At 42.0% G+C, this 13,972-nt stretch overlaps 5 protein-coding genes across 5 annotated transcripts; 1 reads left to right on the plus strand and 4 right to left on the minus strand. All coding sequences in view use genetic code 12, as the record gives it.

The window, feature by feature from the left end:
• Positions 1-1,280: 1,280 nt before the first annotated feature.
• Positions 1,281-1,701, minus strand: QCR7 (ubiquinol--cytochrome-c reductase subunit 7; the record flags this gene model as incomplete). The annotated part of the gene is made up of 2 exons (XM_025481989.1): positions 1,281-1,527; positions 1,574-1,701. 2 exons carry the CDS (start codon positions 1,699-1,701, stop codon positions 1,281-1,283), a joined length of 375 nt encoding a protein of 124 aa, XP_025336607.1.
• A 249-nt stretch (positions 1,702-1,950) lies between these two features.
• On the minus strand, positions 1,951-2,853 carry APA2 (bifunctional AP-4-A phosphorylase/ADP sulfurylase; the record flags this gene model as incomplete). The annotated part of the gene is made up of 1 exon (XM_025481990.1): positions 1,951-2,853. The coding sequence occupies one exon, from the start codon at positions 2,851-2,853 to the stop codon at positions 1,951-1,953; it is 903 nt and encodes a 300-aa protein (XP_025336608.1).
• Positions 2,854-4,448: 1,595 nt separating this feature from the next.
• CXQ87_003515 (uncharacterized protein) lies at positions 4,449-5,480 on the minus strand (the record flags this gene model as incomplete). Its single annotated transcript, XM_025481991.1, has 1 exon — positions 4,449-5,480. The coding sequence occupies one exon, from the start codon at positions 5,478-5,480 to the stop codon at positions 4,449-4,451; it is 1,032 nt and encodes a 343-aa protein (XP_025336609.1).
• Positions 5,481-5,832: 352 nt separating this feature from the next.
• On the minus strand, positions 5,833-10,282 carry CXQ87_003516 (uncharacterized protein; the record flags this gene model as incomplete). Its single annotated transcript, XM_025481992.1, has 2 exons — positions 5,833-8,240; positions 8,557-10,282. 2 exons carry the CDS (start codon positions 10,280-10,282, stop codon positions 5,833-5,835), a joined length of 4,134 nt encoding a protein of 1,377 aa, XP_025336610.1.
• A 1,695-nt stretch (positions 10,283-11,977) lies between these two features.
• On the plus strand, positions 11,978-13,909 carry SAC6 (fimbrin; the record flags this gene model as incomplete). Its single annotated transcript, XM_025481993.1, has 1 exon — positions 11,978-13,909. One exon carries the CDS (start codon positions 11,978-11,980, stop codon positions 13,907-13,909), a length of 1,932 nt encoding a protein of 643 aa, XP_025336611.1.
• Between the last annotated feature and the right edge of the window lie 63 nt (positions 13,910-13,972).

Here is a 13,972-nt window from a genome sequence, read left to right on the forward strand (position 1 = left end):
GGCATTGGCTGTCGTTTGGTGAGTAGGTTGTACTGCAAGGTACTTTTAGCATTCAAGCATATGTGCTCTGTTGGGTCTGGCTAAATGGCTCAGCTTGTACTTTCCAAAGATTATGACTAGTGTTATTTCGCCCTAATGTAGATTGACTGGTATAACGCGCGAGGCCAAAAAAAATTGTGAAGCTCCAAAGTCCGTCGACCTGAAAAAAAAAAAAAAAGTCCGTAAGACAACCGTGCAAGACATTTTACAGTCCAGATGTCTTCAAATACTAGCAAAGTTATTTATCCGTAAGTATATGAAAAGAGGCAAGATTGAAATCATCTAACAACAGTTTTTGGTATGGTGGAGCTGCAAGCATGGCTGCATGCCTTGTTACACATCCCTTGGACTTGGCCAAGGTAAGATTGCAAACTGCATCGAAAAGAGGCCAGTCTCTTATTTCGATGGCAGTTTCGATTGTCAAGAACGAAGGTGTCTTGAAGCTCTACTCTGGTTTAACTGCATCTTTACTCAGGCAAGCCACATATTCTACGGTGAGATTCGGTGTATACGAGTATCTAAAAGAGGAATATCAAAGCCGATATAAACACATGCCCACTACGGCAGCCTTGTTGCCAATGTCAATGATATCAGGTGCTTTGGGGGGCTAGTCGGAAATCCATCTGATGTTGTTAACATCAGGATGCAGAACGACTCTACTCTTCCTGTCAGCCAAAGGCGGAATTACAGAAATGCATTCGACGGTATTATCAGGATAGGAAGGCATGAGGGTATTTTGTCTCTCTTCCGAGGCTTAACCCCAAATCTAGTAAGAGGTGTTCTTATGACAGCATCCCAGGTGGTTACTTATGATATTGCAAAAGGGCTATTGGTAGATGTTTTCTCGTTGGATGGTCTGAAAAAGTCGACACATTTTAGTGCCTCATTGATGGCAGGCTTGGTGGCAACAACGGTGTGTTCTCCTGCCGATGTGGTCAAAACTAGAATCATGAATGCAAAAGGATCCAATGGTGGAGCGTTGAGCATTTTGATGGAGGCAGTACGGACGGAAGGTCCTGGATTCATGTTTAGAGGCTGGCTTCCCTCCTTCATCAGGCTAGGCCCGCACACGATTTGCACCTTCTTGGTTTTAGAGCAGCTTCGAAAGTTTCGAGTAGGCATGAACTCCTAGTTACATTCTTCTTGATCTATGTAAATATAATAGACTTATAGAGATAAGACATCGTTGAAAATGTTCTACTGATTTTGTCAGTAATCTTTCAAATCTATTCAATACTTGGTTAAACCTTGATGTTGTCCAACTCTTTCTTCTCAAATGCTTCCTTTTCAGCTTCCAAAAGATAAGGAATCAAGTATGGGGTGTCATCCTCGGGCTTAATAGCCTTGTTTGGGGGAAGCAACTGGTGTGACAAAGCACATTGATGAGCAGTGATGATTCTAAAGTTCCTGGCGTAACTTTCGTCTTCAGGAAGTCTAGAGATCGCCTTTTGGGCTATTGGGTTCTCTTCGGCGATTAAGTCATTGAATCTGTTTATTAGTATTCGTTATCAAATCGAGAAAATAGTACACTTACCTCAAGCCCATTTCTCTGTAACCAGCATATGCCACGAATGTTTTAGCAAGTGGAGTCACTACCTTGGCCAACGTTGGCCTTGACAAAATCCAATCAGACGCCTTGACAATGGAAGTTATGGAAGCCATGGTCACTTATCGAAGAGGTTTTAGATATGAGTGGAAGATTTCGCGTGATGAAAAAGTTAGTCCTCCATTGGCCGCAGTATTTTGTATGGACTGCATATATTCTGACTTTCCTACTGCAACGAAGCAACAACTATCGAAAATCTTTATTACATTTGGTTACGTGAGAGTCTAACTAATAATCATATTCAGTTGACGGCTTTCCGTATCGCGAGGAACAACCCACATTATGAAGTATATTGAAGATTCCACTCAGTTTGACCCCTCGTAAACTGCTTGGTCCTTGCATAGTATCATACCCATATAACCGCAAGAGTTTATGCCAATGACATCGTCAAACTTGCCTTGAGATCTTGGAATCATCATCATATACTGCGATGTCAAGCAGAAGTTGTAGCTAATGGTCTCGATCTGATTTTTTTGTAGTGTGGTCAATGTTCTTTGAAGAAGAGATGCAAACAACATAGCCAAAACCTCAGCATCCACTCCGGGCCGCTCCGGAAGAGGGACTATAAAATGAGCATATGGTAAGCTGGGGTCCTGTAAGGGTTCACGGTTTTGATCCGGGATGAAAAACTCTGTACCTCTCGCTACTTCAAGATTAAAATCCACATTGCCTTCAGGAAGCGTCAAGAACTGAACATGTTTATGTGGTTGGGAAGCGCCACTATTAGGTCCGCAATTGTAAAAAGCAAACCAACGTGATTCTTTGTCCTGTGTCTTCAAAGCGTCAACGATCTGATACGTTGCCAAGAGCTCTGAGGGTGTCAATGGGGTGTTTTGTGACTTAAATTCTTTGGTCACCATCATAAAATGGTTTCGGGAGACGGGAAACTTATTCAACAATAGCCTAAATTCGTCTGAATCTCCGAAAGAGTTAATGATGGTTAATTCTGGTTCAGGTTTAGCAAAAGGATTTTTTTGAACTGTGCCCGATTCAGGTCGGTGCTGAAGGTTGGGTAATACCGTAATTTGGAATTCATATTTGGAAGATTCACTGGTTTCCAGAATTCTCTCATGTTGTGCGCCGTCACCCTGGAAGATCAAAGAGCCGTCAATTTCAGCAGCTTTGAATTTTCCCTCAACAGAATTCCAAAGTTCACTCAAGCTCATGGTTCCCAATGGTCTGGAGCATTCAACAAGAGTATGGTACATTGGGTGGTAAGTTTGGACTGCATGTAGTGTCGAACTGGCGGCGGAAACTCAGCGACAGCGTTCTGTACTGATTATTTCATAGCCCTCGTTGCTCAATTTCCACCATTAGAATCTCTGTCTGTCTTCGGTTGCTCTTTGTGGTTTTCCATCTACTTTGCTTCACCTGCACTGCAAGTACTGAAACACCCATATTCTTCATAAGTCTCTTCCAAAGTCTACCTTATAACTATTCTTCTATCGGACATTCCAGCAGGTTTAGTCTCCACTGGCCTCCTAGTTATTCTGTCCACTAAATTTTCTAGTCCTGTGGTGCTCTGTATAATATTATATTTGCCAATGGGGCATTGACTGCGAGAGTTCTGAATTAAATCTAAAAATTTGAATAATTAAGAATCTCTTGGGTACAAAAATTCGTCTCTTTCTTTTAATGCTTGCAACAATCGAAAATTACTTGAGGAATGAAGTTTTTAAAATTCATTGATTGTGGTGAAGTCATGAATGCAAGATTGTGTCTGATTTAACTCAATTCGCAACACCCCTACGACTTTCTGCAAATTTATTTGAGTTGAACTTTTATAGTGTTCAACTACAGTCACTAGCATAGCGAATGCCTTTTGCTGAAATCAATCCAGCGGTCGCCACATTTGATCAAATTCTCGAAATTTTAGTGTTAGAACATTTTTGCCTCAAAATTGTAAATACGCGGTTTACCACGACTTCAAATTTCAAATCTCAGATACTACGGCTTTCGAGATTAAATATAAATTAGAAAATAGTAACCTCTGAACGTATTTTTGTAGTGTCCTCAATTAGATACAAGGTATGATCCTACTTACTGGTGACACACATTTCTTCACGTCGACATACACGCTCACTGTCTTTCAGATGGCAGACTAGTACCTATTGGCGACACAGGGGATATTATTAGTGGTAAAGCGGTGCTAGTATGGAACCTGATAAGGCAATTCTTCTCTAAATAGATCTCACTGGGCTACCATCTAATCAGATGAGGTGAACAAAACAATCAAATAAAACAGTTTGCTCGGATGGTGCTGTTCTAAACGCTGGCAAGATGGTTCTAATTTAGTCAAAGTCAAGTTAGGCTTCTCACTAATCAGATAAATAAAGAGGAACATAAAAAAGATGAAATTGACCATCACGAATGGGCTTATTTTCGGCCTCGTGTCGGCTGCTCATTTGAGGATGAAATTGGAAATGGGCTAGGCATTATTGCAAATACCGAGTATAATTATGATGTCTATGTTCTACTTAGATGGTTCTGAATTGATGCTACCAGCTTATTCTTTTGATTCAGACACAAACTTATGGAGAATGCAGGTTGTTTTAAGAACAAGCACGCTTTGTTTGGACCAAAGTCTCCACTTAAGAACGTAATCCAAAAGGCCTCCAGCTTCCTTGCGAAGCCCATGGTGATCAATCTTTTGCAGAGCAAAAATTCAGAGCTAGCCAACACACACAAGCTGTTCGAAGCTATGAACGTCAGTTGAAAAAATTGAATTATCATCTGACAGGCCAAGGCGGTACCCGAAAATTATTTCAGGTGTGAAATAATCGAAGAAGTTATTCCTGATTTTTCATTCGCGGATCTTGTTGTACAGAGGTTCAAAGTCACTTTGGCCAGATCCTTCGTCTTCACCTGCGGGTTCTAGCGACTTTGGAATCAGATTGGCGTCAACCCTTTTACATTCTGCCTGTAGACTTCTAGTTTTGTCCAGCATGATGTTGATCGTGTCAACCGAGTTGGTATAATCTAGCTGCCTCCCTGAAAGAGATGCATCTCCCGCCAAATTGCTTTTCGCCTGGCATTTCTGAGAAGTTGACCGACCAATGCCAAAAGACTTTCTCAAGTCGTAGTTGGATTCTTTCTCCTCGGCACAACATTCTGACGTTTGACGGATGACATTCGAAGCATCCTTAGATTTTGCCTCATGGTCATAACTATGTGCCTGCAACTCCTTACGGCTTTTGTCGGCATTAGTCAAACAGTTTCTGGGACCATTGTTCAATGAGGTGCTTTTATCGAATGTTCGAAAAGAGTCAAAAAAAACATTCTCCGTTCCCAGGGTATTTGACAATCTCACATAAGATTCCGAAGTGTTTTTACGATATTGACTGACCCGTGACACAGAATCGAGGTCTATAATCGCATCTGGAACATTGCCCTCTCCCAAAGTTGTCTCCTCGGTCAAGAAAAAGCGAGGCGTATAACTCGTGTCTTCGCGTACGTGCTTCCAGCGGGATTTGAGGGACGGTTCTGTGTTTGAGGTTGCATTCTTTGGTAATGATGAATCAGGTGCAACGGGAGTTGAACGTTCGTTCCGAATTTGAAGCTTGGAGGGGAAGGAATAGCTCTCTTTAGAGGGGCAATTGCAAAAATCTTCCGCCTGAACTAACTCTTGTTCACGGTAATTTAGGTCGTTGTTCAACTCGAAATTCGCTTCGACATTGGAGGAAGTATGCAATTGTAGACTCCGAAATTCGGTGGAATTGCCCAGGTTAGCAACTTCAATAAATGGCGGGGATGCCACAAAACTTGTCGCATCAAACGATCCCGAAATGGCCGCCGACCTTCGATGACGATGCCACAGACGCTTCTCCGAGTTCATAGGATCACGTCGCCGCAGTTGGTGCTAATTTCCCAAAACACAATCTATAAGACTCATGAGGCCCTTGCAACAAGATGCAGCTATGTCAAACGAGTGGACGCTACCAGGTAGCAAATTATTATTGAATGGTCAGTCTGGCTCAGCAGGGTGACGTATGAAAGTTCAACAGGGTTTGTTGAACAAAAAAAAGTGTTGAAGACGTTTTTAATACCACCTAGACTCGCGAAGATTCTGCTACGCAGATTCCTGTATTCTGACGTAATCCTCCATTTCTCCTACTCAAGAAACACTGGTCTTACAGAAATATATTCTATAAAAGGCTTTTGAAGCAATGTCAGAGACAGATCGCGGATTATTTGTGCTTTTTGGCAATCCGCCTAAGTGCTCTCTGTTCATTTTTCATGACACCATCCACCATTTTATATTTGCCCTTCACTCCCTTGGGCCTGCCACTAAGACCACGATTATGACCCTTTGCGACCACAAGTGTCGGCTTAGGCCTAGTTGCCTCCTTCTTGGAAAGCTTTCTCATCATGCGCTGAATTTCATCGGCCTTATCACGTTCACTTTTGTCAGCATCTTCGTTAATAAGGTCACTCTTCTTTTTGATTTTCTCAAGCCTCTTGATGGCACGCATTTTCTTCCGACCCTGAGCTTCTAAAATCTTTTTGATTGGTCGTGAGTTAAGTTGCTTCTGCTTTTCTTTGATCGCTGCTGCTGCTTCTTTAGTAATGGGTTTGATGATCTTCGAATGCCTCTTCTCATCCTCGATGAACCAGTCCGGAAGAGAATCTTTGTCTCTAAATGAGTAGCGATGAATTCCTTCGTTAACAAGATCATGCTTGTTCTTCTGACCAAGCGCTACTTGATGCGCCAATGTCATGGCCTCAGCAGTATCTAACTCGACGGTGGACGCATGCTTCTCTTTCATATCGAAATCTTCCGCACGCTCCTTGTTGTCGGTAAATTGCCCCTTGACAAGTTCGAAATCGATCTTTTCAGAAGACTCTGGATTGGTCTCGATCACATTCAGAGTTCCGGGTACGGTAGTTTGAAGCGAGGAAAGAAGAGTGCTGTCGTCAATTTTGCCAATAAGAGGATTGACCGCATAAAAAGCATGCGCTTCTTTAGACAAAGAAGCCGACTGAGAGTTACGCATCTCCATCATTTTCGAAATAGCTTCATCATCCTCATCATCAGAATCACTATTACTCTCCATCACCAACTGGTCATTCTCTGAATCATCACTATCCACTTCACTGGTTATACCATCCCACTTCTCCTCATCTAAATCGCCTCGATTAAGCTTGGCCCGATAATTGGCATTCCTTTCCAACTTTCTTTGCTTAAACTGATTGTGTAAAGCATTGAGTTGAGCTTCAAGATCATCATTCTCCTTCTCCGAGTCCAGAGACACAGCTTCCTCGTCATCCAGCAAGGTATCCACATTACGACCTTTGTCTGACAATATCATTGTCTTCTTTCCATCAGCTATGGATTCCATTTCACCAGTATTCTTGACCGCTTTCAAGTTAAATAAAGACTGAGACGCATTATTGGCAGCATCTATACCAATCGACATATCGGTGAGCATGTTCATTTGAAGACGCTTGAGTTCTCGCTGTTTAACTTCATTAGCTGATTTTTTCTCCCGTTTTCTTCTTTGACGCTGCTTTTCTGTGAGCGAAGCCAACTCCTGACTAATCTGCTCTTCCTCTGTCAAAACAGGCTTCTCTTCCGAGTCGCTTTCAGGAGCATTATCGAGTTGAAGCGCTTTCCTCGCGTTTTTTCTAAACTTGAGAATTCGTTTAAATTCTTTTTTACCCAACACTTTAAGATCACTCACGCATTCCTCGAGTTCTGACGACCAAAGCTTTAGCTTGCACAACATTCTCCATTCCGAATTTTTTGTTGGGATTGTTAATTTGTTTAATTCTCCCAATTTGTTGATGGGTTCGCCATCTCTGATGAACTCAAGGATATCCATTTCCTTAAATAAAATGTTGTTTCCCTCTTCATACCCCTCCCTTTTCCTTGTTCGCTTCTCAGGGTTGAAAACTTTAGCCTCATTATTGTCTTTTGGTTTGCCAATTTCTTCAAAAACGTCGGTGAGGTCAAGCAATCTATTGTCTAACTTTTTGGGTGCTTTGAAACCTTTGCAAACAACGAAGATCTCAGCGGAAACATTTCTTGAGGCTGGTGGCTTCGTGGCTTCAACTTTATCAAAGAGCTGCTGGAATACCCACATCAAATTATTGTAGTCCTTTGACCGAAAAACCTTTGTGACAAAAGTTCCGCCTTGAATAAGATGCTCGACAGCTAGCTTGAGGGCTTTTAAGACAAGCTGAGATTGCGTGAACGCATCTTGAACCCATCCCAAACCCACGTTGGGAGCTCCGTCATGTAGAAATGTATCCACTTTCCACGTCTTGAGATGTCCTCGAAGCTTTGAGCGGCAATCTTCAGTGGTTATATCGGATTGAAATAGAATGCATTTAGGAAGAGGTTTCATCGGAACGATATCCACACCGACAATCAATGAGTTCATTGGACAAAGGTTGGAGGCTACCTGACACCACGATCCAGGAGCAGCACACAAGTCTACCACAACTTTGGACTTTTCCAAGAAATGACCATATTTCTCATTAATTTGTATAAGCTTGAAGGAAGATCTAGCTCTGTAACCCTTTTCCTTTGCCAAATAGTAGTAGCGATCTAAACGACCTTTACTGTTCTTCTTTTGAGTTTTTCCCATAGCAGCTTTGAGGTACGATAGATGGCATCAGGCGCAAAAAAAAGAGATGCCTGTAGTATCACGTGTATGATATGCAGTACTAGAGAACCCATTCAAAGACCTGCTGCTTGTCTTTCTCAATGTCGATTATATTATCGTCAATAGAGCTTAAATTAACTTCGTGGCACAAAACGCATTGCTTTAAAAAAATCTGATCAAGCTCCTCTCTGTCGAATGGTGTAGATTGCTGACGAAATTTTTGAAACATCTCCTTGAATCGATACTCGCCTCGTTGTTTGAGGTGATAACGTGCGACGCAATCTTTATGATAGCAATGCTGACAGTTAGCGAAAACAACGATGTTTTTCTCCAAAAGTAGCTTCGAACAAAGAGCACAGGCTTCACCGGCCTCTACCAAAACCCCAATCTGTCCATTGCGTTTCTCATCACGAAATGTAGTAATTTGCTCTCTTAATTTTGACGAAATGAGAGCCAGCTCCTTCATCTCACTAGTCAATAATGCAATGGAGTCATTATGGCTATCGAGTGAGTCCACGATCTCCTCCTTTAATTGCGAGATCTCAACTCGCTCTGGCAAAAGCGCAATTAAATCTTTCACATTCAATGGAGACTTGAAATGTGATGTCTCCTTTGCATACTCGATGAGATAACGAATGCGATCTTCGAATCTGGGAAAACCATTTTTAAGATGCCTCTCAAAATAAGTACTCTGTAGCGACATGAAATCACCCGCAGAGTGTTTCATGACAAATTGAGCAAAAACAAGCCATAGGCGCTTTCTCATGTTTTGATCATTGTCTGATAGGTGGCTCAATGACATCTGCAACTCGCTAGTCGTTTGTCTCTTATATTCAGCACTTTCCGTCAAGTTTCTTTCAAATTTTCGCAAAATATACTCCGCTGATCGGACATCCTTGTGCTTTAATGCAAATTTCAAGGATGTCTCGTAGAGCTGCATATCCTCTATCATGATAACAACCGCGGGCCACAACTTCCCATGTTGTATGGCTAGTCGAAGTATGAGTTGCTTGTCGTAAGTAGCTTCAGATTTGCTATCGCGAAGATGATTTAGGGCTTTAAGCAAAGCTTTAGTTGCTCGCTGTTGATCGTCATCAGGATACCTCACTATGAGAGCGAGGTATGCGTTTATCGCAGTTTCACAATTGCTATCATAAATCACACCTGCGAGAAAATTGAGAGCATGGTTCTCCGGTAGTGGTAAATGATCATGTTTACGGACGTAATCAAGGATCGCAGGAAGAAGTCGCTGGATCTGAAGTCCCGACGTCTTAGCCCAGGTATCAACCGTCACTTTCGGGCAGATCTGTAACAACAATGGCGCCGTTGTATACAAAAGTTCTCTACCTGAGCTCCCCTCGCTATCTATCGCTTTCTTCAATGTCGCTATAGCACTTGTCCAATTTCCGTTCTCTAGATGGAAGGTGAGAATATACTCAAATTCCCCCCGAATGACCGCATAATGCATTCTGACTGAATCAAGATCCGCCTTCAAAAGAATCTCGATGACCAGCTCCGGGTCGAGAAAACCTTGATTTATGTCCAAGAATTGCTTCAACTCTTCGATCAAATCCGACGTAGCGTGGCGAGGATCTTCTCTTGCCAATATCAGATTTGCCTGATCATTAGAAGCTGCTATCTCCTGTGAATATAAAAGCAAAGTCCAAGTCGCTATGATGACGGCTTTCAATTTCGAACGCTCCTTCTTAGCAAGTGAAAGCTTTTCCCGAAGATATGCGATCAATAGTTCGTAATGCCAAGTTCGGGACTCCAAATGATTGTGGGCTTTGCTGAGCAAAAGACAGACTTTTTCAAAGGGTTCCATCGAACAAGCCAAATTTCGAACGCCACGAAGCTGTAACTCAGACAACACTTTGCGATTTTCTTCTTGTGAGATATCCATTCCGAAGCCACCTTTTTGAAGTAAATTATACCCTTTTTTAACTTTAACAAAATTTTTGTAAGTCTCCAAGTTATTATTTGATGGCTCTTCGTCAAGTAGTGCTAGCGCCTCGTCAAAGCGCCCCATGATGTAATAGCCATACCATATTGATGAATGCTCATTAGTCACAACAATCTCGTAGATTGAGGAATCAGTATAAACCCATACCGTCTCATTTACAGGATCAGATATTACACCATTGATACCATGCAAATTTGGGTTCAATTCTATAGGTGGATGCATCAAAAGCTTGTCTTGTATCACAATTCGATCAGTCTCGTAGATCAAAATGTAATGGTGTCGAGTAGTAGTAAATGAAAGTAGTTCTGTGATGTCCATGTCATTCCATTTTGAGTTTGGAGCGAGCAATGCCTCTTGGTCATTGCTTACAAAAGCAGAGGTGTCTGTAAGAACATGAAACTCGTTCAATTTAACAGCAGATCTATAGTCGCCCAATGTATGCTTCAGTATTAGAGGTTGAGACGCAAATACTTCGACCAACAGCTTCTGTGAGAACTCTGCGGTTTCGTAAATGGCCACCTCGCTTTTTGAAACAACATAAACACGACTTTCACTCGTGCTGACACATACACAAACGACTTCACTTTTGCATCTTAGTATTTGTTTCACTAATTTGTCATCACGCTTATTTTCGCTTGTGTGAGGCTTGATGTTAACAACAAAGATACAATCATTGGTCGTCGTGGTCACTAGCTCGACCACCCCAGAATTCGTGAGGTCTTCTCGAAAAGTTATATTTCGTATTTTGAGGCCATTGAGTTTAGGAAGTGCCTTGAAGGATGTGTAGCTCTCATGAAGATAAAAATGAAGCGAGTGATTGACCTGAATTATGAGATGTGTCGCACGCAGATTAGCCCATAGTCCAGAAACTGTGTCTTGGGGGACTGTCTAGGTAACCGCAATGATAGCACTTTCGATGGCTCGTCTAAAGAAAACCTTCGGACGACATCCCCACAAATCACGAAAGCAGTGTTGTTGGTAATTAGGAAATGGCTTAATTTAGATTCAATGTCAAACAGGAATCTAACCTCATTAAGAGAAAAATTAGGCTTTTGCAACTTTGCATCGTGCATCATTTTCGAGGATAAAGTGAAAGTAAGATGAAGATTCATGCTACTGCGGGCGTCTACAAACTGCAGGAGTATCATGGTAACGACAGAATCTCATCATCTACATAGTACGTCAAACGAAGCACCGATGTTTCTCTCCAGCGATGCTTAAAGAGAAAAATTGAATCACAAGTCGTGAGTCGTGGTATTGTCTCAAGTTTCTGCCCCTTCAGGAATGCAAGCACGATTAGAGCTTTACTGACAGACAGAACAGCCGTGCTTAGGCTATGAGCTATTCTCAACTTCTTTTTCCAAAGTTTAGTCATTTAGTCTAGTGTTGATTGAGCATCAGATAATAGCATAGCTTCAGTGAAGCTATATCAAGGGTTTGTCTCCGAGGACCAATACTGCACCATTTGCTTTTTCTGAGCCGGAGAGCGCAGCAAAGAAGACATGACTGTTTTTCGACTAAAACTTGAAGAGCACTTCTCTTAACAGCTATACTATAGTAAAAATCTGGTTTCTAAAGAGAAATTGGTCAATTGAGTTTGCAAGGATCGATAAGCAACACGTACCTAGTGTTACCAGGCATCAATTTAGTTGTGAGCCACAACCAAAGTCGTGTATCTACCAAGTAAACACCCCTACTGTTAATGCGCTGTTATCAACGTACACTTAAATCTTTCCATTGTTTGATCCCATTTTGCAGAAGATGAACGTGTTGAAATTACAAAAGAGATTTCCACAATTGGAACAGAGTGAGATCTTTTCGGTCATCGAAGAGTTTCGCAGTATTGATTTAGAAGAGAGGGGCTGGGCTGAGAAGAAAGATGTCATCAATGCAATTGCTCTGAAAGGTGAATCCTCCTATGATCACGTTCGTGAGACACTTAAATCTGTTGATGTTGATGCTTCTGGCCATGTTGAGTTGGACGACTACGTCGAGTTGATTGCGAAATTGAAGGAAGAGAACACGACGCCTTCTAAGGGACAATTTTCGATTGGATCGTCTCAGATTCCATCTCAAGATTCGGCTGCTTCGCCAAATCGGAAAGCTGGAGCTGGGCATAAGACCTATATCAGTGGCAAGACATCTGGTACAACGCACACCATCAATGACGAAGAGCGCACCGAGTTCACTCGCCATATCAATTCAGTGCTTTCAGGTGACTCTCATGTCGGGGATCGGTTGCCATTTGACACAGAAACCTTTCAAATTTTTGATGAATGTCGTGATGGTTTAGTATTATCGAAGCTCATCAATGATTCTGTGCCTGACACAATTGACACCCGTGTTCTCAATTTGCCAACCCAAAAGAAGAAGACACTCAATAACTTTCAAATGTCTGAGAACGCAAACATTGTAATCAATTCTGCAAAAGCAATTGGTTGTGTGGTTGTCAATGTTCATTCAGAAGATATCATTGACGGTAAAGAGCATCTTATCTTGGGATTGATTTGGCAAATTATCCGTAGAGGGTTGTTATCGAAGGTTGACATCAAGTATCACCCTGAACTTTACAGACTCTTGGAGGAGGACGAGTCCTTGGAACAATTTTTGAGATTACCACCGGAGCAGATTTTATTGCGTTGGTTCAATTATCATTTGAAGAATGCGGGCTCCCAAAGACGTGTCAACAATTTTTCAAAAGACATAAGCGATGGCGAAAATTACACCGTGCTTTTGAACCAATTACAACCGGATTCATGTGATTTGTCTCCTTTGAAAGTCAATGACCTTCATGAGAGAGCTGAAAGAATTTTGGAAAGTGCAGAAAGAATAGGTGTAAGGAAGTATTTGACTCCTAGTGCGCTTGTTAATGGTAATCCCAAGTTGAATCTTGCGTTTGTTGCACATTTGTTCAACACGTATCCAGGCTTAGATCCTATTGAAGAAAGTGAAGCTCCAGAAATCGAAGAGTTCGACGCAGAGGGAGAGAGAGAGGCAAGAGTCTTTACTCTATGGCTTAATTCGTTGGATGTGGATCCACCAATTGTGTCCCTTTTCGAAGATTTGAAAGATGGCTTGGTTCTTTTGCAAGCATTCGACAAGGTGTTACCCGGAAGTGTTTCATTTAAGCACATTAACAAGAAGCCAGGAAATGGTAGTGAACTCTCTCGTTTCAAAGCCTTGGAAAACACCAACTACGGTGTCGAGATAGGTAAGGCTAACAACTTTTCTTTGGTGGGTATAGAGGGATCGGACATCGTTGATGGTAATAAGTTGTTGACGCTTGGACTAGTATGGCAGTTGATGAGACGCAACATAGTCAACACCTTGTCCAGCCTTGGAAACGGCAAAAATGTCAGCGACTCCGACATTTTGAAATGGGCCAATTCTCAGGTATCCAAGGGTGGGAAGAGCGCTCCCATTCGGTCCTTTAAGGATTCTTCGTTGTCGAACGGTGTATATTTGTTGGACGTGCTCAATGGTATCAAGCCTGGCTACGTTGATTACGACTTAGTATATCAGGGAGCCAATATCAGCGAAGACGAGAAGTACGCAAACGCAAGGTTGGCCATTTCTATTGCTAGAAAACTCGGGGCCTTGATTTGGCTAGTACCTGAAGACATAAACGAAGTCAGAAGCCGTTTGGTATTATCCTTTGTTGGAAGCTTGATGAATGTCGCGGATCAGAAATAATGAAATCCGTACACCACACGCAGTTAACCAATAGAATAAAACAAATTTGCAACGGAGAAGTTA

Source organism: Candidozyma duobushaemuli (genome assembly GCF_002926085.2).
Source record: "Candidozyma duobushaemuli strain B09383 chromosome Unknown C_B09383, whole genome shotgun sequence".
In the NCBI taxonomy this organism is placed as follows: domain Eukaryota; kingdom Fungi; phylum Ascomycota; class Pichiomycetes; order Serinales; family Metschnikowiaceae; genus Candidozyma; species Candidozyma duobushaemuli.